Source organism: Equus asinus, chromosome 17 (genome assembly GCF_041296235.1).
Source record: "Equus asinus isolate D_3611 breed Donkey chromosome 17, EquAss-T2T_v2, whole genome shotgun sequence".
Lineage (NCBI taxonomy): Eukaryota > Metazoa > Chordata > Mammalia > Perissodactyla > Equidae > Equus > Equus asinus.
The window spans coordinates 22,630,378-22,652,607 of NC_091806.1; the positions used below are offsets into that span (position 1 = coordinate 22,630,378).

General features: G+C 36.4%; 1 protein-coding gene across 1 annotated transcript; it reads left to right on the forward strand.

Annotated features, from left to right (window-relative positions):
* Window positions 1–14,585: 14,585 nt before the first annotated feature.
* Window positions 14,586–15,515, forward strand: LOC139040570 (olfactory receptor 4C6-like). Its single transcript, XM_070487323.1, has one exon. The coding sequence runs from the start codon at window positions 14,586–14,588 to the stop codon at window positions 15,513–15,515; it is 930 nt and encodes a 309-aa protein (XP_070343424.1).
* The last annotated feature ends 6,715 nt before the right edge of the window (window positions 15,516–22,230 follow it).

Here is a 22,230-nt window from a genome sequence, read left to right on the forward strand (position 1 = left end):
TTCTTCCTGGCCTTCTTGTCTTTGATAGATGCATGCTATTCCTATTCCATAATCCCTAAATTGCTAGCTGATTTGTTCTCAGATTCAAAAGCTGTCTCCTTCCATAGCTGCATGACACACATCTTTATTGAACATTTATTAGGAGCTTCAGAGATTGTCCTTCTTGTGTTCATGGCCTATGATGACTACGTCGCCATCTGTTGACCTCTGCACTATGTGACCATCATGAGCCACTGCATGTGCTGCCTCCTGGTGGGGGTGTGTTGGGCACTGGTTTTTTTCCACTATGTTGTACAGATTCTAGTTACTTTCTGGCTTGCATTCTGTGGCTCCAATGTTATGGATCACTTCATGTGTGACATTTTTCCCCTGATACAACTTGCCTGCACTAACACATTCCTTGGTGGTTTCTTGGTTGCTGCCAATGGTGGAGTAATTCCTATGATAACTTTTGTAATGCTATTGGTACCTTATGTGGCCATCCTGTGCTCCTGGAGGACTCACAGCTCTCCCTGGAAGAGAAAGGCCCTATCTACCTGTGGCTCCCACAACACAGCTGTTGTTTTGTTCTTCATACCCTGTATTTTTATATACCTGTGACCAGTAGCTAATCTTCCCATGGATAAGGCCATAGGAGTTTTCTATACTCTTGTTATCCCATGTTAAACCCTGTTAGCTACACAGTAAGGAATGCAGAGTTGAATATACCATTAGAAGGTTTTTAAACAGGAAGACAATTTCAGATAATAAATGAACTAAGATGATTTTATTTCCTCCACGAGTTTTGCATTTTTATGTTTTATTACTTTAAAGCCCATCCCATACCTCTCACCTGAGACAGCACGTTTACATGGTAGGTGTAATTATGATTATTCCTATTTTAGAGATCAGAGAAAATGAAGTTCAAGATGGTTAAATAACCAGCCTAATGTCAGAGACTGAGCCAGTATTCAGTTCCACATTGTTCTAAATCCAAATTTGATGTTCTTTCAACCATTCCAAAGGTTATCAGAAAAAAAGCAGCATTTCTATCAGAACCTCTCTTGCTTTGCAGCAAATTGAAACACTTTCTTTTCTAATTACAGAGTTGTATAAAGTGCCTGCGTATATAAACAGTTGGTATTCAGAAAGCCGTACTACTTACTGGTACCTATGACAGAGTGGAATATAATTAGGAAAAGGATACTTGCCAATACCCTCTTGACACACACTAGATATACCTAATGTTTAACATTATTTTAGGTTTCTTATTCTGTTAAGTAAAAGTTGTCAGAGATTATAAAAATTAATTGTATTTAAACCAATGTGAGCTTTTTAAAGTGTCCTCACATGGTTACCACAACTTTATAAAATTGAGATCCAATGTTCTTATTTTATAGAAAAAATAAAGAATCAGAAAGCTTAAATAACTAGATCATAGAAGACCTAAGTCACCCTTGAACTCAAATATTTTTACTCTACTTACTATAACCTTTTCATTAGACAGAATTCCTTGGGGCTAGTATTTGATTATGGCTTGGCAGGTAAACATATTTTTTGATTATATGCTGTAGGAAGAGACAATTTATTAGACTAAAGATCATTAGTGGCAATTAAATGCAGGCATTTTTCAAAATCATGTGGTAAAATATATCTGAAAAATAATTTACTATTTAAAAGTTGACTTTATACTTAGTTCCTTGAATCTGGAATCTTTGAAACTGCTTTAGAAGATAATTTATAAGGAATATAAAAAAGCAGGAACCTTTACTCCATAGTTGACCCAAAGAAAGTATTTCTCAGCTAAACAACTTACCTAACTTATAAGGCATTGTTGTGAATTAATTTTGGCTCTTTTCAAAAACGAAGTTTGTTATCAAAGTACAGTGTGCATGCACGTCATAGATATGCCTATGACACATGCATAGATGCATGTCATAGCTTCCCCTTTTGACAGAAAGATCTAGCCTCCCATCTTATAAGTATCGTATGTTTTACTGAAGAAATCAATGGACTCCATGATGTAACAATCTTTAGCTAGCATATTCTGATTATGGAAATGTGATGGAGAGTAAGAACATCAGCTTCAGGATCGGGAAGCATAGGTTTTATTTCTCACTGTGTCATCATCTCATTCCATGACCTTAAACAGCTTTTCCTATTTCTGCAAGTAGTTTACTCAGGTAATTTAGAAAGTGTTTCCAACTTCTGTGAATCTGTCCACATCAATATTTTTAGTGCCATAAATATTGTTATATTTGCTTCTAGTTCAGTTAGGAGAAACAAAATTGGAAGAGTTATGAGAAATTATGTGTCTATAGGCTGGCAATTGACCATAGCCCACCTCCCCAAACTTTTCCGTTCTTGGTAAACAAACCACGTAGGAGAAGTCCTTCTTGGATGAAAGAGTCTTTGGATTGGACTACGACAATGTGAGCTCTACCAGTGAGAGTGTTGTTACCTTGAGACCGTGTTCCTCTACCTACTGAAATGCATGAAGCTGCCTATTAAAAAAACACTTTGGCAGGAGCTCATTTTTGTGAAATTAGTCTCTGAACCTATCAAACATCAAACCATACCTCAACTAGTTTCGGACCAACTGTGATATGATCCAAACATAATTTCTTCTGCTTTCCTTCTGGTTTACCCTTGCAGTTTTAAAATCTGTGTTGCTGTCTGTCCAGGGTTTCAAACTATTCTATCTTTAGATTTGTATTCTGGGAAGAGATTTTCCTGAAATAGCTCCAGGAACTTCTCTTTTGAAAAATTACCTTCATGGACAGCACTCACTGATTTAGACCTAACTCGTCTCTTTTTCAATTTTATGCTGCCCTAGGCCTTGTGGCACTAGGCTAGACAGGTTTATGGGTCCTAAAACAACCTTACTACTCATCACGTTAGCTGTGTTATTTTCATCATTATCATGTTACTCTAATTCCACAATTGGACAGGAAACAACTACTTTGAAGAAGTACTGTAAACTTTACCTGGTGGAAGTGCCAATATTATAATAGGATTTGTAACTATCACTTAATGTATATCTAAAAACAAGATTTAAAAATTATGATCACCATGAAGAGTAGATTGATTAAAAAAACCAAAATATTATAATGAAAAATTTTAAAGTCAGATGGTGACACACTGAAATGTTTAATATATGCAATATCAAATATACAGACCCCATATTGAATTCATTTATTATCAAATATACAAATTTATAAGTAGATGACTTTTTTTCTCTTCTCATGGTGTTTTGTCTTCATGTAGACTTAAGGAAGGAGTTAAAAATTAAAGATGAATGCTCTAAAAGTTCTCTTCTGAAGTTCACTTAAGTTACCTGAAATAATTGGGTTGTGGGTAAGATCTGCTAAGGTGGTGAAATACCCCTGAGGTCTAGTTAGCCACAGCTAAGAAACTTCACAGGATTTACCTCCAAACAGGATATGTGTTAGCACTTATGAGGCTCAAGAGAAAGGCCTTATCCAAGCTGCCATTTATGAATCAACCAAGACATTTATCGTAGCTGAGCTAGTTGTCATTTTCAATCTCACAATTTTGCTTCTTTTTTGGTGAACTAACAGCTGCCTGGGGTCTTGGCTATGGAACAATGTCAGACAACTTTGTAGGTGAGGTTTTTTTTCCAGGAAATGATATAATTGTAGAATATCATGTTTAAATGGACCTTACAAATCACATAATCACTCCTCACCCCCACCAATCTCAGTTTTAAATCTCTTCTTCAGCATGCCAAGCATAAAGAATGATGGAATCAATTACCATACTACTAATTTAGAAGTAGAAATATTTTGGGGTCTTTTTTTCTTATTAATATATATTTAAATTAGTTAGAATCATATTATCTCTTCAAATAGCATTCAAATTTTTCCCCACTTAATATTACAACAGAAGAATTTTGCTGTGATGTTGCACAATTTTTAAAAACATCTCTGTTAAAAACTACATGTTCTTCAGAGATGTGCTGTATTTTACTTACCCATTTCTCCGATGTTGGCTATTCCATGTATTTTCCAATTTTCCACAGCTCTTAATAATTGTATTGAAAATATTTGTACATAATGATTTTTCTCTTTTAAAATTTTTTTCTTTTCAGGTTTGTTCCTAGAAAGATTATTGTGGAGACAATGTAAAAAAAACAAAGTAATTTCTATTTCTCTGTAGTTATTTCTAAATCACTTTTATTAATACTGTCTTATTCCTACTTTATGTCTCTGTACTCTTCTGATCTGTTGGGGAGTCCACCTCAGAATAAGGGAATGCAGTGAAGCTGTGCACTTTGTGTTCACATATACATAAGATCTACATTTTGGATCATTAAAAAATAAAGCTCTTTATCTATTATCTTTGAAAGGAAAAGAAACATTTTTTGCACAGAACATTTTATTAGAACAGTGTTTTCTCTTTTCTCCCCTTTGGAAAATTTATGTCCCTGAACTTCCTCATTCTACTGGCAATGCAATATCTTGTAACCAGGAATGATGGATAATGGATGTTATGGGAGGATGGGAGGAGGAGACATGAGAATGCATATGGCAGAAACATAATGGAGTGGGAGGATCTCGTGGATGGATGAGCTGCTGCTGTTTGGTAATAAATTTCAGGGGGGATCACTAAAGGCATTTAACAAGGATACTTTTTATGGCTTTATATGGGCAAACATACATTAGTATACATAGTAAATGTCCAATAAATATTTATTGACTGAGTGAACATGTAATAGGTACTTACAGTGAGTAATATATACCTGTTTGTGTGTGTATACATGTATAGTACTTTATATCTTATATAGTAGACTATTTCTATTTTCCACATTAAATTTCTACTTTTTTTGGTGTGTTTGTTTTTTTATTGTAGAAAAATTGGTTTTTAAAATATAAATTTTGGGTGTACATCATTGCATTTTGATTTCTGTTTGGATTACATCATGTTTACCAACCAAAGACTAGTTAAAATCCATCACCATGCTCATGTGCCTAATCAACTCTTTCGTCCTCCTCCCTCCCGCTTCTCCTCTGGTAACCACCAATGCAATCTCCATCTCTGTGTGTTTGCTTGTTGTTTTTATCTTCTATTTATGAATAAGACCATACGGTATTTGACTTTCTCCCTCTGACTTGTTTCATTTAGCATTTAATGCCTTCAAGATCCATCCATGGTATCACAAATGGCCAGATTCAGCATTTTCATGGTTGAGTAGTATTCCATTGTGCATATATACCACATCTTCTTTATCCAGTCACTACTCGATGGGCACCTAGGTTGCTTCCAAGTCTTGGCTATTGTGAATAAAGCTTCAATGAACATAGCAGTGCATGTATTTTCATGCATTCATGTTTTCACATTCTTGGATAAATACCCAGCAGTGGAATAGCTGGATCATATGGTAGACCTATTCTTAATATTTTGAGGAATCTCCATACTGTTTTCCATTGTGGCTGCAATAATTTTCACTCCCACCAGCAGTGTATGAAAATTTCCTTTTCTCCACATCCTCTCCAACACATTATTTCCTGTCTTGTTAGCTATAGCCGTTCTGACCAGAGTGAGGTGATATCTCGTTGAAGTTTTGATTTGCATTTCCCTGACAGTTAGTGATATTGAACCTCTTTTTGTGTGCCTGTTGTCATTCTGTATATCTTCTTTGGAGAAATGTCTGTTCGATCTTTTGCCCATTTTTTTAATTGGGTTGTTTGCTTTCTTGTTGAGATGTATGAGTTCTTTATATATTTTGGATATTAACCCATTACCAGATAAATGGTTTGCAAATATATTCTCCCAATTGTTAGGTTGTATTTTCATTTGTTGACACTTTCCTTTCCTGTGCAGAAAATTGTTAGTTTGATGAAGTCACATTTGTTTATTTTTTCTATTGTTTCCATTGCCTGGTCAGACATGGTACTTGAAAATATGCTGCCAAGACCGATGTCAAAGAGCATACTGCCTATGTTTTCTTCTGGAAGTTTTCTATTTTACATTCAAATCTTTAATCCATTTTGAGTTAATTTTTGTGTACGGTGTAAGATAATGTTCTACTTTCATTCTTCATTCTTTTGCATGCTGCTGTCCTGTTTTCTCAGCACCATTTATTGAAGAGACTTTCCTTTGTCCATTGTATATTCTTGGCTCCCTTGTTGAAAATTAGCTGTCCATAGATGTGTGATTTATTTCTTGGCTCTCAATTCTGTTCCATTACTCTGTGTGTCTATTTTTGTGCCAGTACCATGTTATTTTGATCACTAAAACTTTGTAGTATATTTTGAAGTTAAGGATTGTGATACCTTCAGCTTTGTTCTTTTTCTCAGGATTCTTTTTGTTATTTGGGGTGTTTCAAGTTTTTTCTTATAAATTTTCATAAAATATTCATTTCATATAAATTTTAGGATTATTTCTTCTATTTCTGTGAAGAATGTATTTGGAATTGTTACAGGGATTGCATTGAATACGTAGATTGCTTTAGGGAGAACGGACATTTTAACTATGTTAATTCTTCCAATCCAAGAGCATGGAATGTCTTTCTATATTTTTAAATTTCTTTCAAGAACGTTTTATAGTTTTCAGTGTACAAGTCTTTCACACCTTCGGTTAAGTTTATTCCTAGGTATTGTATTTTTTTTCATCGTGATTGTAAATGGGATTGTATTCTTAATTCCTCTTTCTAATACATCGTTTTTAGTGTATAGAAACACAATTGATTTCTGTATGTTGATTTTGTATCCTGCAACTTTACCATATTCATTTATTATTTACAAAAGTTTTTTGGTGGATTCTTTAGGGTTTTCTATCTATAAAATAATGTCATCTGAAAATAGTGACAATTTCTCTTCTTCCTTTCCAATTTGGATTGCTTTTATTTCATTTTCTTGCCTGATTCCAATAATGTGTTAAATAAGAGTGGTGACAGTGGGCATCCTTGCCTGGTTTCTGTTCTTAGAGGGATAGCTTTCAGCTTTTCTCCATGGAGAATGATATCAACTGTGTGTTTGTTATATATGGCCTTTATTACATTGAGGTACTTTCTTTGAATACCCATTTTCTTCAGGGTTTTTATAATAAATGGATGCTGTGTCTTGTCAAATCCTTTTTCTGCATATATTGAGATGATCAAGAGATTTTTATTATTCATTTTGTTAATGTGGTATATCACGTTGATTGACTTGTTGATGTTGAACCATCCCTGCATTCTTGGAATAAATACCGCTTGATCATGTTGTATGATCTTTTTAATATATTGTTGTATTGCATTTGCTAGTATTTTGTTGAGGATTGTTGCATCAATGTTCATCACTGATATTGGCCTGTAATTTTCTTTTCTTGTGTTGTCCTTGTCTGGGTTTTGTATCAGAGTAAAGTTATCTTCATAAAATGAGTTAAGAAGCTTCCTCTCCTTTCAATTTTTTGGAAGAGTTTGAGAAGGATAGGTTTTAAGTCTTCTCTGAATGTTTGGTATAATTCACCAGGGAGGCCCTCTGGTCCTGGACTTTTAGTTTTTGGGAGGTATTTGATTACTGTTCAATCTCATTATTGGTGATTGGTTTATTCAAATTGTCTATTTCTTCTTGATTCAGTTTTGAAAGGTTGCCTAATTGTAAGAATGTAGGCATTTCTTCTAGATTATCCAATTTGTGGGCATATAGCCTTTTGTAGTATTCTCTTGTAATCTTTTTTATTTCTGAGGTGTCTGTTGTAATTCTCATCTTTTGCTTCTGATTGCATTTATTTGAGCTTTCTCTCTTTTTTCTTGGTGAGTCCAGCTAAAGTCTTGTCAATTTTGTTTATCTTTTCTAAGAAACAGCTCTTAGTTTCATTGATTTTTTTTCTATTGTTTTAGTCTCTATTTCATTTATTTCTGCTCTGCTTTTTATTATTCCCTTCCTTTTGCTTATTTTGGACTTTGTTCTTCTTTTTCTGGTTCCTTTAGGTGCACTGTTAAATTGTTTATTTGAGATTTTTCTTGTTTGTTGAGGTATGCCTGTATTTCTGTAAAATTCCCTCTTAGAACCGTTTTAGCTGCATCCCATACATTTTGGCATGCTTTTTTTTTGTTTTTGAGCAAGATTAGCCCTGAACTAAGATCTGCCACCAATTCTCCTCTTTTTTTCTGAGGAATACTGGCCCTGAGCTAACATCCATGCCCCTCTTCCTCTACTTTATATATGGGATGCCTGCCACAGCATGGCCTGACAAGTGGTGCATAGGTCTGCACCCAGCATCTGAACCAGCAAACCCTGGGCCACCAAAGTGGAGCATGTCCTTGCCACGCCTTGCCTCAGTAATTGTTTCAATTCTTCTTATTTCCCCTGTGATGTTTTCTATCTCTTCAGACATCTAGTATCTGTCACTTATAAATCATCTATAGGACAACATCTGATGTGTAATTTACTGAGAAAATATTGGGCTATGTACATGAGATCTAGACTCTTCATCTGCCTGTGACTTTATTCACTCATTTTGGTGCCTCATGCTCCTCAGCTTTTCCCTGTGACTGAGAGTTTACAAACTGTAACTCTCAGGTATATTTTTAAAAGTTAGAGTTATGCTCTCTTCCAGGAGAATTCTCATTAGAACCCAAAGCTCTAACTGTGGAAAGAAAGACATGGTCAATAAATATCTGTCATAAGCAGACACATTAGGGAAATATATAAGTCATTGTTGACACACCCTCCCCAGTACCTACCATAACACATATACTATTCATGTGTGTTTCCTCACTGTGCCTACCTTAGTTCCTGGCATATTGTCTGCAGTGTCTGGCACCTATTGGGTGATGAATAAATGCTTAGTGAATCACCACTTCTCGTGTTTAAAAATACTTTCTTCCCCAGCCCATAAACCCAGGCATTCAAGATTAAGATTTTTTATTTTTCCTTTTTCTCCCCAAAGCCCCTTGGTACATAGTTTTGTAGTGTTTTAGTTGTGGGTCCTTCTAGTTGTGGCATGTGGGGTGCCACCTCAGCATGGCCTGGTGAGCGGTGCCATGTCCGCACTCAGGATCCGAACAGGCAAAACCCTGGGGTGCCAAAGCAGAGTGTGCGAACTTAACCACTCAGCCATGGGGCTAGCCCCACTCCCTTCTTTTTATGAGAAGATTACTCTAACACATGCATTTGCAGTAGGGATGGTATCTCTCCCAAGTAGGTAAAAATGGTTTCTTGGGAGATGAAAATATCTTACTTTTTTATGTATAGAGCTCAGATATGCATAAATACATAAATAATATATCTGTGGTGTTAATATTTTAGGGGAGTGATTAGGGGAATGGAATGTCTAAAAAGATGCCTCAGGGGAGCAATAATGAAATAGAAATATTGAGGAGCACTGTCTAACCCATGGTTAGGTGAGAGCATGGAGTAGTTTTAGAATGTTAGTAAAGATATTCCAAGTGCAGAGGTTGGCCCATCACTTGTGAGGATCATATTTTGTAAAACTGACTCTTCCTTCTCAGGAGGCTTCCCAGGGTATGTAGTTGAATCATGTCGATGAACAAGTTGTAATCTGTGAAGTATGTTGTAAATGTAGGATATTGATATTTTTTACTATTGAAGATGGAAAAAGCATAAAGACTATAACCTCAAATATTTCTAAACTGAAAACATGTCATTTAAGAGTAAAAATTGTAAATATTTCTAAACTGAAAACATGTCATTTAAGAGTACAAATTGTTATGGAGGGAGACAGAATTAATCATTTTTTCTGGCTGAGGTACTTTTTTAATCTTTAATAATGGCAACAGTCCTTCATTTAGATGAGATATAATTTTAATAATACTCTTAAAAGATGAAAGAGCACCAGATTAAGTGATAGAAAAATTTGGTCTTGGTACTAGCTGGTGGCCAAGAATAAATCCTATTAACTTTTCTTCATTTACATTATCAGACAGATGGATCATTGTATGGCCGTTCTGTTCTTGAAAAAGAGACTTTAGCTGAGGAGCAAATAATTGAATAGTTAACACCACGATCTGATTTTGTGCTTGTGGAGCATCAGCTTGGCCTGGCTCCAGTGAAGTTCAGCCCCTGGGAAAAGTGGGATCATTGCAGGGGTGGATGGGAATTCACTGTAATGGTGATTAGCTCCTCAGCCAGTAGAGACACAGCCTCAAAGGGATGTAATTGCAATGATGCAAGTCTGCTCATTTTGAAATTGTGTGCCATTTGAAAATGGCACTGTGCCCTCTTTTAGACCAGGTCTATTACTCAAAGGGGGACATCTTATTAATTATGTTTCTTCTAAGACACAGATTGCAAACTGTTTACAAGTTAAGCTCAAAATGCAGCCAAATGGCAGACACAGTTCTGTAAATGATCTTGTAAACAGCTTAGCTGGCTGTCTTTTTTGGCAACATTTTCTATTCAGATGAAACTTAAATTCCTCTACCACCACAAAGGTTGTTTTCTACTTAAGTCTTTGGACACTTACAGCATCTGTTTTAAATCTTTCTTTAAAATCATTAGATACTCTGGTCCTATCAGAATAACTTCCCATGAAATGATTGGATGATTTGTTCCCAGCGCAGGTCTTACTTGCCTCCACACTTGGATTTGCTGTGTTGAAACTCTAATATGTCATGATTCCCAGCTCTTTTGTAGATGAAAGTTCATGTGAGTGCATCCTGCATGGGGCCAGGCATTTGGTGACGCTGACAGGATCCTAGAAATTTTACTTGCACAACGTCTACCTTCTACTTACTGGGTCCATCAGGTAAACTGCCTTTTGGAGGCAATAGAGATGACATCAGACTGAGTTTTGGAGGTGACTAATAACTTGAATATTAAACATGTTATTATTACTTTGAACTACCATTTTGAAATCAATGAAATAATTGAATCACCTATACACACAATTATGTTATGCTTAAAATGTGTCAGCAGTTTACCAGTTTTATCTGTACATACAAATTGCAGCTTTGGGATGTAGAGCCTTGAGCTATTAACAGCTTTTAGCTTGATTTACTTTAATTTCTTTGAAAAATTATTAAAACTTGAGAGTCTACATTTTGGCCTCTATCCAGATAATGAGATTAGCAAATAAAAGAGTGTGTTCTTGTTTCAGAGACGAGCTCTTAGGAAAGGAAGGAACAGCACTAGCTGGGTATGTCTAGGATGGTTTTAGAGAGATCTTTCATGCAACTCTGTCTCTGTGTGTGTGTATATATGCACATATACATACTATACATGTATATAGTTCTATATATGTTTCTGCTTTTCTCTTGTACTAATTTTCTTTTACCTTTATTTTTCTATTAATCACATTTGAGAATGAACCTATATGGTGTTTTCTTTCTGTTTTGATTAGTTAATGATACATCAAATTTCTGGCTTTAATTTTTAATGTAGAGATGAATCAGACTTTAAAAATGTATTTATTTATCTATCTATATAAAAGCACACATGTTCATTTATGAGCAGCCCTGCCCACAAGTGTGGTTTTGGTGCCGGTGCTGAGGGTGGTGCTGAAGATTTGCTCAGAGATGAGGTGATGATGTCAAGAAAGGTCATTCAGGGATTAACCCAACTCCTTCTGAAAGCATTTCAAAACACATTAATTTTGTATCTATGATGGTATAGTAGTTTCCACCCCATAAAAGTACTTTGGTAGAATTCCATCCCTGCACATGTCTCGAGGAAAACAAAGTGAGTTAGGATGAGTTATAAAGAGGAAAAAGTCTTTTTAAAGCCTTTAATTCGAGACATATACTATTGATGATCTATGTGCCCAGGGCACAGATCTTCTGAGGAACACAGGGCCACTGATTGTTCATTAAAAGCTAATGACCCAGAGACACTTACTAAACACATTGCTATCACTTCTTATTATCCAGGATTTTATTGAAGAAATTATTTTGCTTCCTAAGAAATTGAGACACAAGAAACACATATCAGCTATAAAATCAGCTTCTTGGATTCAAATCCAGGCTCTATCACTTACTAACTGTAGCCTTAAGCAAATCAATTATTCTGCTTTCTCTCAGGCATAAAACATGTCCAAATGTAGCCAGATGTGAGAATTATATGAGAAAATATGTATCAAGTACTAGCAAAATGTGTGCTCATTCTGCACCCATGGCCTTTCCCACTGTCCTAAAGAGACTGAGGTGTGTGTTCTGGCAGTAAGAGCTGGGCTGGACTGCAGTGGGAGGGAGACATACAAAATGATGATGTTGATTTCTTGGGAGAGAAGGGGAGGGACGGGGGGGTGAGGTTCTTGAATATCAGATTGAGAAACTTAGATATGTATTAGTATTCAAAAGAGATTTATGATAAATTCATAGATTTTTAGACAGAATGGGCATGATTATCTTCCCTAGTGTATTTTCTTTTAAAATATTTGAAATCATGAGATGACTCAAAGTAAATCTTACTTGGAAGTGTAAACATTTAATGCAGATAAGAGCCAAGCTGCTGTGTTTGAAAGGGCCAGAGTCCCTGAGATGCCTCCTTTGAAGCCCTAGCATTCCACTCATTTACCACAACTGTCTCATTCTCCAGATGAGGAAACTGAGACCCAGTGTAGTGAGCAATCTAACAAAGTATCCTAGGAGTTAGAGGGACAACCTGCAATAAAACCTAGTTATCTTGATTTCCAAGAATGTGTTCCTTCTACCTCATTAGGGCTACTAAACAACTTTTGAAGTTCTTGGGCTGGAGGTGGGAGAGGTGGGGGTTAGTCCATATTGTGGATTTATAAAGAGTGTCCCAGCTGTTGTATACTTTGTTTAGTAAGAGGGATAATTCTAATAATGGGTCTTTGAGTATTTACAGGAGTCTTAAATGACATATAGTTTACATGCCCATTTAAAGCAACAATCTCTAGTATATTCCTACCAAGTTACAAGTTAGTCTGCTTAAGTAACCCTATGCTACTGAAGCGATTATTTTACTTTATCATTTGGCTGCAGGAAAATTGTATTTAGCTAGTTGAGGCCACTGTTCACTACTTCAATGATATAGCGTAAAAGTTGAGAACTTGTGTTTCAAAATGAGATTACCTGGATTCGTAATACCCAATCATTTTACATGTGATGTTTAATGTGTCCAAGTCTCAGTTTCCTCATCTTCAAGATAGGACTTGTGAGAGTACACACCTCATGTGATATGAAAAATAATTACAACAATGCATGTGACATACCTAGCACCTTGCTGTACACAGCGTAAAATAAATTACTTGTTTTATTGATATTTTAATTATTCTGTAGAATTGTTTGCTTCATCTGGAATCATCCCTTCACAAGCAAAAATGGAGGGAATAATATACACAGATTGAGGCTCATGTGCATAGTGTCAATTAATTTGGATCTGGTTCTTCCTGGAGCAGAGAAAGAGACTTAAGGTTTTCTTTTCTTTAATCAGCATATCTGGAAAACAGTTAGAATCTTGGAAGCTTAGTAAATGGTTGGAAATTCTAGGTTCAGGATTGGATTATATATATATATATATAATTAATTAGAACAGGCTCTTTGTTATGAAATTGCCATTGAATTTTATTGTGGAGTTGTTTAGTGAAATGAGCACAGAAAGCATAAATTGATCTCATTCAATTATTATGAAAATGAAATTATACCATGAATCACGGTGTGTCTTTCCCATTGAGTGCCTGATATTATCATCAGATAAGAATATAGCTTGCTATTGGTATTGATTTTGAATCAGGAAAAGCTGGATATGAATTTGGCCTCAATGTTTACCAGTGGTGGAAATTTGGCATCATTTTTTTCACCTCTCTAAGCTTCAGTATCTTATCTCTAAAATGAAGAAAATGTCTCAAGGACAACCCACAGGCTGAGAGATAATAGGGAGTCATTGAATATTAGCAATATGTTATAATAGTATAATAATAATAATAATAATCCAATTTTAGAAAGAAAAAATGTAGATGGAAAGATTACAGTTATTAAAAAGTGGAGAATCCTTGGGTTATGACCTGTTTGTCTTAAGAGGCTCTTCAACTAGCACACTCAGGTGCTCAATAAATATATGGAATAAATGAATGAGAATTTATATGAAAGGTTCCAAGATCTTGATTCTTGGGTGATAAATGGAAGTGATAAATGGAAGTCAGTTTCCTAGGTTGATGTTTCCAAAAAGCAGAGGCTGAAAGAAGAACTTTTATGTTGGTAGGTTATTTTGGAAAATGAAATGGAGGCATGAACAGGGAGAGTGAAACAGGGACAGAAACAATGTTAATCCAAACTGTGTTAAGCTGCTTGCAGTTTATCCACTGGCTTCTATCTACAGATGATCTAGGGTCTCCTTAAGGTGTGTTAATTCCTTCATCTTTCCAGATGTGTCTATGCACCAGAAGGATGAAACAGGGTCTTCTAAGTGTCTCAAGCAGCAAGTATCAGGAAAGAAAGTAAAAGAAACACTAGTGAAAGAAGGTGTTGTTGGAGGAATCAGTAAGATCGAGCTGTTGTCAGGCTAAAATTGTTAGCAGGTGGTTCATGTATCAATAACTGGAGAAAAAAGGTAGGTCAAGAGGGTGTGAGACAGAGCACAAAAATGTCCAGTACTTTCAGTGATTACTAATTAAAAATACTATTCTTCTGTAGATTTTCCAGCTCAGAGCAATGTGCTCACATCAGCCCTCAGTAAATGGAGACTCCAAACAATATGACTGAATTCATTCTTTTGGGCATTACAAAGAATCTAGAGCTGCGGAAAATACTCTCTGCTATCTTTCTAATCATGTATGTGTCCACCATTTTGGGAAACCTACTCATTGTGATAACCATGATCACGAGTCAGAGTCTGAGATCACCTATGTATTTTTTCCTTACTTCCTTGTCTCTCATGGATGCTACCTACTCTTCTGTCATTGCCCCCAAGATGATCGTGGACTCCCTTTCTGAGAGCACTACTATCTCCTTTGAAGGGTGCATGGCCCAGCTCTTTGCAGAGCATTTCTTTGGTGGTGTGGGGATCATCCTTCTCATTGTCATGGCCTATGACCGCTATGTGGCCATCTGTAAGCCCCTGCACTACAGAACCATCATGAGACCTCAGGTGTGCTGCCTGTTGCTGGGAGCGGCCTGGGTGGGGGGATTTATCCATGCAGTAATACAGCTTCTCTTCATGTATCAAATACCCTTCTGTGGTCCCAAGGTCATTGATCACTTTATGTGTGATTTGTTTCCATTGCTGAAACTGGCCTGCATGGACACCCACATCCTGGGCCTCTTAGTCATCCTCAACAGTGGGGTGATGTGTGTGACCATCTTCCTTATCCTCATGACTTCCTATGTGGTCATCCTTCACTCCCTGAAGTCTCACAGCTCTGTAGGGCGACATAAAGCTCTCTCCACCTGTGGCTCCCACCTTACAGTGGTCATCTTGTTCTTTGTGCCATGCATTTTCTTGTACATGAGGCCTGTGGCCACTTACCCCATAGACAAGGCAATGGCTGTGTCCTTTACTATTGTTGCACCCATGTTAAATCCCTTGATCTACACCTTGAGGAACACAGAAGTGAAAAATGCCGTGAAGGAACTGTGGATGAAACAAGGGATGCTGGGTTGTCACTAGCTTACATGCTAAGAACAAATCTTTCCTACAAGGACAATGAGGTCTTGCTCTCCCTTATTCATTCCAATCCATTCAGTACACAGCAGACAAGGGTATGTTTTAAGTATGCAAATCAGGTTAAGATACTACAGTCAAGTTGCTGCTTACCTCTCCAGTGCACTTTGTACTTGATCTCTTTTCTCACGAGGCTCTGACTATTCTCTCTCTCTCTCTCTCTCTCTCTTTATAAACTGTCTTTTGAATAATTCAAGCATTTTCCAGTTCAAGGCCTTTGTTGTTAATCTGATCGCTGTTAGAATTCTCTTTTCCAGAGATTTTGCTTGGCTGGCTCCATGTCATTTTTTCCATTTTCCGACGGACTTCCACCTCCTTAGTCAAGTCTTTCCTGATGCTTTTCTCTAATCACTCCCCTCAGTTGTTCTCTAGCTCTTCAAGAGGTTATATTCTTAATATCAATGATCACAAACTGTACTTTAAAACCTTATTTGTTGGTTTTTATTTTCTGTTTTCCCCACAAGATTGCAATCCCTGGAAGGGCAGGGACTGTGTTTATTCACTCATGATATGGGTAGACCACTGCCAGTCACCCACTAGGTGCTTAATAAATATTGTTCAATGTATATAAGTCTAAAAGAGACTTTTTTTGATATTTTAAGTTTCATAGGTTGGGTAAGAACTAGGGGAGGATAAATAAATATAAGCACTTTACAAGTTAGAATATTCCCGGTGTCCCTGCTGTCAAATTTCCTTTTGGAAGCAAGTACAATCTCCGATTAGTAATTTTCTATTTAATATGGAAGCTACCACTTTACCAAAATTTTCCACTTCTTTTTTTCAACCTTTTGAGAAGCAGAATAAGAATCTATCATGCTGGAGTCAAGATACTTCAGAATCTAATGTCTATGTCTTGAAGATATATATTCTTTATGAAAAACACTAAAACTCTATAGATCTATTTTTTTAAACTATGGGAGAATGATTCTTCTTGTTACATTCTGGATTTGGGTCTCTAAATCCAAAGGATATTTATTTTCTCTCAGATCCTTCTTTGGCTGTCACTAGAGAGATGCTAATGCCTTTTTAAACTGCCTGCCTTGACTAGGTAAATGGGAAGCCTAAGGTCACAGCATGATTCAACATTCTGTTGTGGTTTTCTTATTAAAAAATATGATATATATGATGACAATAATGGCAATATCAGTTACAATATTTCAAACAAAAATATTTAAATCAAGATTTTTATTTTTAAATACAAAATGAATATGTGAAATAGATGTCTTGCGTTAATTATTACCAACTATTTTTATTAGGTTCATTTATTTACTGAAAAATGTCTGCTGAGTTTTACAAAGTCTCAGATACTCTTCTAGGATCTGAGTATACAGTGATGGATGAGACACTGTGTTTTCCTCTGTCCTGGGGCTTACATTCTAGTGCATGAGATGAACAATATATGCAAATGAAAATAAAGTCATAGAATGATAACGGAATCTCAGAAAATTGTAATGGTGTGTTGCATGTGTCACTGGGTAATTCTACTTGGATGGACATGGGGGCTTTTCTAAGAGGTGACTTCTAAATTAAGATCTGAATGATGAGATAGAACCATACTTAAGCATTACAGTGGGAACAACAATTAAGGCAAAAGAGAAAACCTTGTGCAGAAGCCCTATGATAGGAATTAATGTAAAGTGAAGAAGGTCAGGGTAATCAGTGCACAGTGGACGACAGAGAAGGTAGTCCAAGTAGAGATGTGTAAGATAAGCAGGGCCCTTATCAGGGAATGCTATTATTTATTAACTCTCAAGTTCAAAAACAGCATGGATGTCAAAATGACTGTTAGTATAACAAAAATCAAATCCTCATGAGCTTATAGATGACACAGCAATTTGGTAGCAAAAATCTTTGTGCAGAGCTTCCATTTAACTTTTGCTATGTCAATAGTAGTAGAACACAATGTTTGCTCCTTGCTTACAACACCTTAAAGTGAAATTTCTGGATTCACTTTACAATTCTTCCCCTTGCCTGATGCCAAAGAAGAAGAAAATGCCTATGACTGTGTAATAACGTTGACCTCTGTAAGAACCTTATAATGATCATTTTCTATTTTAATTACAGAATTAAAGAACTGAAAGGATCATAATCAGATCCCTAAATTTAAATATTTGTAATATTTTTCATAATCTTCCTAGTGTCAAAGTAGGTCTAGAATCTACATCTTCTATTACATAGGAAAGAACTGTTCTGACCTTTCATGCTGAAATCATTACCTGTCAGATTCTGTAAATTCTTTCCTTGTCTATTTTATAGGTCCCTTAAATTAATTCAAAGTAAATAACTTTAATCATTACATATCACTTATCAGCTCAATGCTTTTTCTTTTAACAGTCTGACTTCTGAAACAAATCTTGCTTTTAGTAATTTTAAAATTTTTCTTAATTTAATTATTTTGTTGAGGTCATATTGCCTTATAACATTGTATAATATCAGGTTTATGTTAATATATATGTTTCTGTATAGACTACTTTGTGTTCTCCACCAATAGTCTAGTTTTTATCCATCACTATAGATACGTGCCCCTATATCCCTTTCACCCTCCCCCACCCCCTTCTCCTCTGGCAATAACTAATCTATTGTCTTTATCTATGTGTTTGTTTATCTTCCACATATGAGTCAAATATTGTGGTGTTTGTCTTTCTCTGTCTGGCTTACGGCTTATTTCACTTAGCCTAATGCTCTCAAGGTCCCTCCATGTTGTTGCAAATGGTACAATTTTGTCTTTTTATGGCTGAGTAGTATTCCATTGTATCTATATATATCACATCTTCTTTACCCATTCATCAACTGATGGGCACTGGGTTGCTTCCATATCTTAGCTATTCTGAGTAATGCTGTGATGAACAGAAGGATGCATAAATCTCTTTGGATTGTTGATTTCATGTTCTTTGGATAAATATTCACTAGTGGGATAGCTGGGTCATATGGGTGCCCACACTTGACACTCTTATTCAAGATAGTATTGGAAGGTTTGGCCAGAGCAACTAGGCAAGAAAAAGAAATAAAAGGGATTTGAATTCCAAAAGAAGAAGTGAAACTTTCACTGATTGCAGATGTCATGATTCTATTTATAGAAAACCCTAAAAAAGCCCCCAGAAAACTTTTATAAATGATCCATAACTACAGCAAAGTTGCAGGGTACAAAATCAACATACAAAAGTCAGTTATGTTTCTATACACCAATAATGAACTAGAAGAAAGGGAAGTCAAGAATACAAGCCCATTTACATTTTCAACAAAAAGAATAAAATACCTAGGAATAAATGAAGAGATGAAGACCTATACACTAAAAACTATAAGACATTATTGAAAGAAATCACAGAAGCCATAAAGAAATGGAAAGATATTGCATGCTCATGGATTGAGAGAGTGAACAGAGTTAAAACGTCCATATTACCTAAAGCAATCTACAGATTCAATGCAATCCCAATCAGGATCTCAGTGACATTCTTCATGGAAATACAACAAAGAATTCTGAAGTGTATATGGAACAACAAAAGACTCCAAATAGTCAAAGCAATCCTGAGAAAAAAGAAGAAAACTGGAGGTATCACAATCTCTAACTTCAAAATACACTGTAAAGCGACAGTAATCAAAACAGCAAGTTCCTGGCACAGAAACAGACACATAGATCAATGGAACAGAAATGAAAGCCAAGAAATAAAACCTCAGAATTGAATAAAGCCCAGGATATAAAGCCCAGAAACAAAACTCCTCATTGACTCCTCTGGTTATTCTGACACCTGACTATTCTTCTTACTGGTCAGGTATGTTCTAGATGTGGGGCTTTTACATAGGCCGTTCTCTTTGCCAGGAACACTTTCTGCCAGTCATCTGCATGACTAACTCACTTTAGGTTCATAGATGGGAAGAACCAATATGTTAAGTAGTACTGCCCTTAGATCTGGGCAAGCAGGGCCACTGTTCCTGGCTGCACACTTTGAAGTGTCTTCTGTGAAATTTCTTAAGTTTTCTTCCAGTGTCTGGGACTGGGCCAGTGCCTTCTGGTGGGGAACCCCAGCCCAGACCAGACCGCATGAGTAACATTCCGGTTTTCCCTCTGTGGAGTGTTCTTTGATACTCTATTCTACCCATGGGGTCAATCAGATGGCCCAGGAAGCTCTGGATTCTGTACCTATGAAGCTATCATAGGCTCTGTGGCCAGAACCTTGGTTCCAGGAGGGCAGTCTGGCAAGTAAATGGCTTCCACAGGCAAGCTCATTATTTCTTTCATAATAATTGTACTAAGTTGCTTAGTAGAATGGTGTTTACATGCTGATTTTGGGTGACACAGCACTAATTCAAGGATATGGGCTATCAATGGTCCCCTGCTGACCCTTGGCTTGGATCAGGTATGTGGGCCATTCTCAGCAATCACTTATTCATGGTCTGACTGCAGTGCCACCCTCTATAGTGCTGCAGATGCAGGCGGTGGTGGCATCCATCTTATATCTTGTACATAGTTCCTGCTGAAACCAAAAGAGGTCACCCTTGCTCTTCCAAAGGCTCAATGCCGCGTGTCGGACAGCTCAAAGGTTACTGTACTTATCTCCTTCAAGGGCTTTTAAAACCTTTGCTCTGCAATGCTGACTGGCCCTTTCTTGCCTCCCCTGTATGTGGTGGCCTTGTGCTTTCCTGTGTTGGTCTTAAACCACGTGTGATGAGGGACATAACTTACACGAATGGGACCACTTTTCTTTGTCTGGGCTCAGGTCTTTCATCTCTCCTCCCTGCTGGTGGTAGTGTGTGGAAGGCAGGGCTGTGGTTAGTGTTGAAAGACATCACATTCCAAGAGTGCAGTGATTATGGCCTACAGAGCTCAAGGGAAGACATGCTTGGAAGGTGAGTAGTTGTCTACTTATGGTATAAAATTCCTAGCAGTCAATTTAACATGACTGAGAAATGAATTATTGCTCATATTTTCTGCTACACTCTGGTCATCAGATTTGTGTTTGTGCTCATTATTAAGGAAATATCATTTAGAGAGTCATTGGAGGCCACTATCAATGGATGGTCTGATAAGTGACAAAGCATCATTAGTTATGATGTAAAACACTGTTAAATACCTAGTATTTAGGAACTTCAGAGGCATTGTTCCAACATGAAAAAGTTCTGAATAGAACAAGAAGAAATGTATTCTGGAACTGAATAGGAAGAGAGGTGCTTGGACACCAGGAAGAATCTTTCTGTGCTCTGACTAAACAATAAACAAATATGTAAGTATCTGCTTTATATCCATGTTCCTAAATCTCCATCACTAAATCACTGCATTTTGCACCATCTCATGAATTTTGTAATTATTCTTTAGTTACATTGTTTATTATTTTTTTTACAATAAATTATTTATACAGTCAGGGGTGTTTTAAAAAATATTTGACTGGTTCTGCATACCCTAGGGGAGGCTTTTAGAGACATCAATTCTGTGATGAATTAATAACTCTCCCCCAAATGATAAAGCATATGTTCAAGGAAATTGAACAACCAGTTCTAAAATTTATACGGATGTGTGCCTGTGTTCCAATAGGCTTAGCGATACAAACAATGTGAGAGGGACAGAGATGGGGCATTGGATCTACTAGATATCAGAACATATCATAAAGCTCTTGTTTGTAAACATTTTGCTATACCAGTAATAAAGAATTCTAAAGAACAGAAGAAATGACCCAGAAATTGAATCATCTATCTTGGGAGTTGTAGTATAAGTTTTGTAATTTAATAAATGATCAAGGTGAAATTTTAAATCTGTGGGGAAAAGTAGACTATTGGATAAATTCTGGAAGGGCAAACTGCTATTTATGTCCACTCTCCTCATCCTCCCATTTCGCACACCTCTTCATGACTGTCTCTGTCTTTCTCTCTTTTCTGATTTGTAGTTTTTGCTGAATTCACTCTATCTTTGCATAAATAACATTCTTGTTATATCAACCACCCCACTCCATCTTCACACTATTACTTCCATATTATCCCCACTTGCTTCCTCTAAGGAAGCAAATAATAAAGGATTAAATAAAGCAAGGCATGGAATAAAGTTTGAAGCAGGGACCAGCATTCAAGGATTTGTTGCTGGAGTCCTGTTGTTGAGTCATATTTTTAAATATCATCCCGTCTAGGAGTGTGATTGATGTCAGACAGTGTCCTGTGTCAGGAAAACCATCTAAAATTTCAATTGAAACTATAAAAAGCAAAAATTTAAACCTCTCCGCCACACAAAAAAACACATCCCTTAATACCATAGGTAATAGAAATAAATGTGCTTCTGAGTGTTCACTTTTCTGATGAATCACTTCCATTCTGCTTCTCTCTGGAAACATGAACAGACATAAAAACAGGTAGGATATAAGAGTGTATAGAGGGACAGACTCCTAGGTATGGACCCTCTCTGAAGAGACCTCATGAGCTAGTCCAAGTTTTCCCTCAAGCTTCAATCCCAATGCCACATTCTATCAGAGTGAACAGACCTGTGGTTCCTTCTTTTCAAAAACGTGAAAAGAGAAAAATTCCTTAATATCTAGAAATTATGCTTTTAGTTTTAAAGTCGTGGCATATCAAGATCAGGTACTGAGAGGAAAAAAGAACACTAGGAATCTATACATCTTTGCACATTTATACATAAAATTTGTTAACAAGCACTTATTGCTACTCCAGTCCCCAAACATTA

Coding starts and splice junctions, on each gene's coding strand:
- LOC139040570 (XM_070487323.1), top strand. CDS start 14,586: ATGGAGACTCCAAACAATATGACTGAATTCATTCTTTTGGGCATTACA.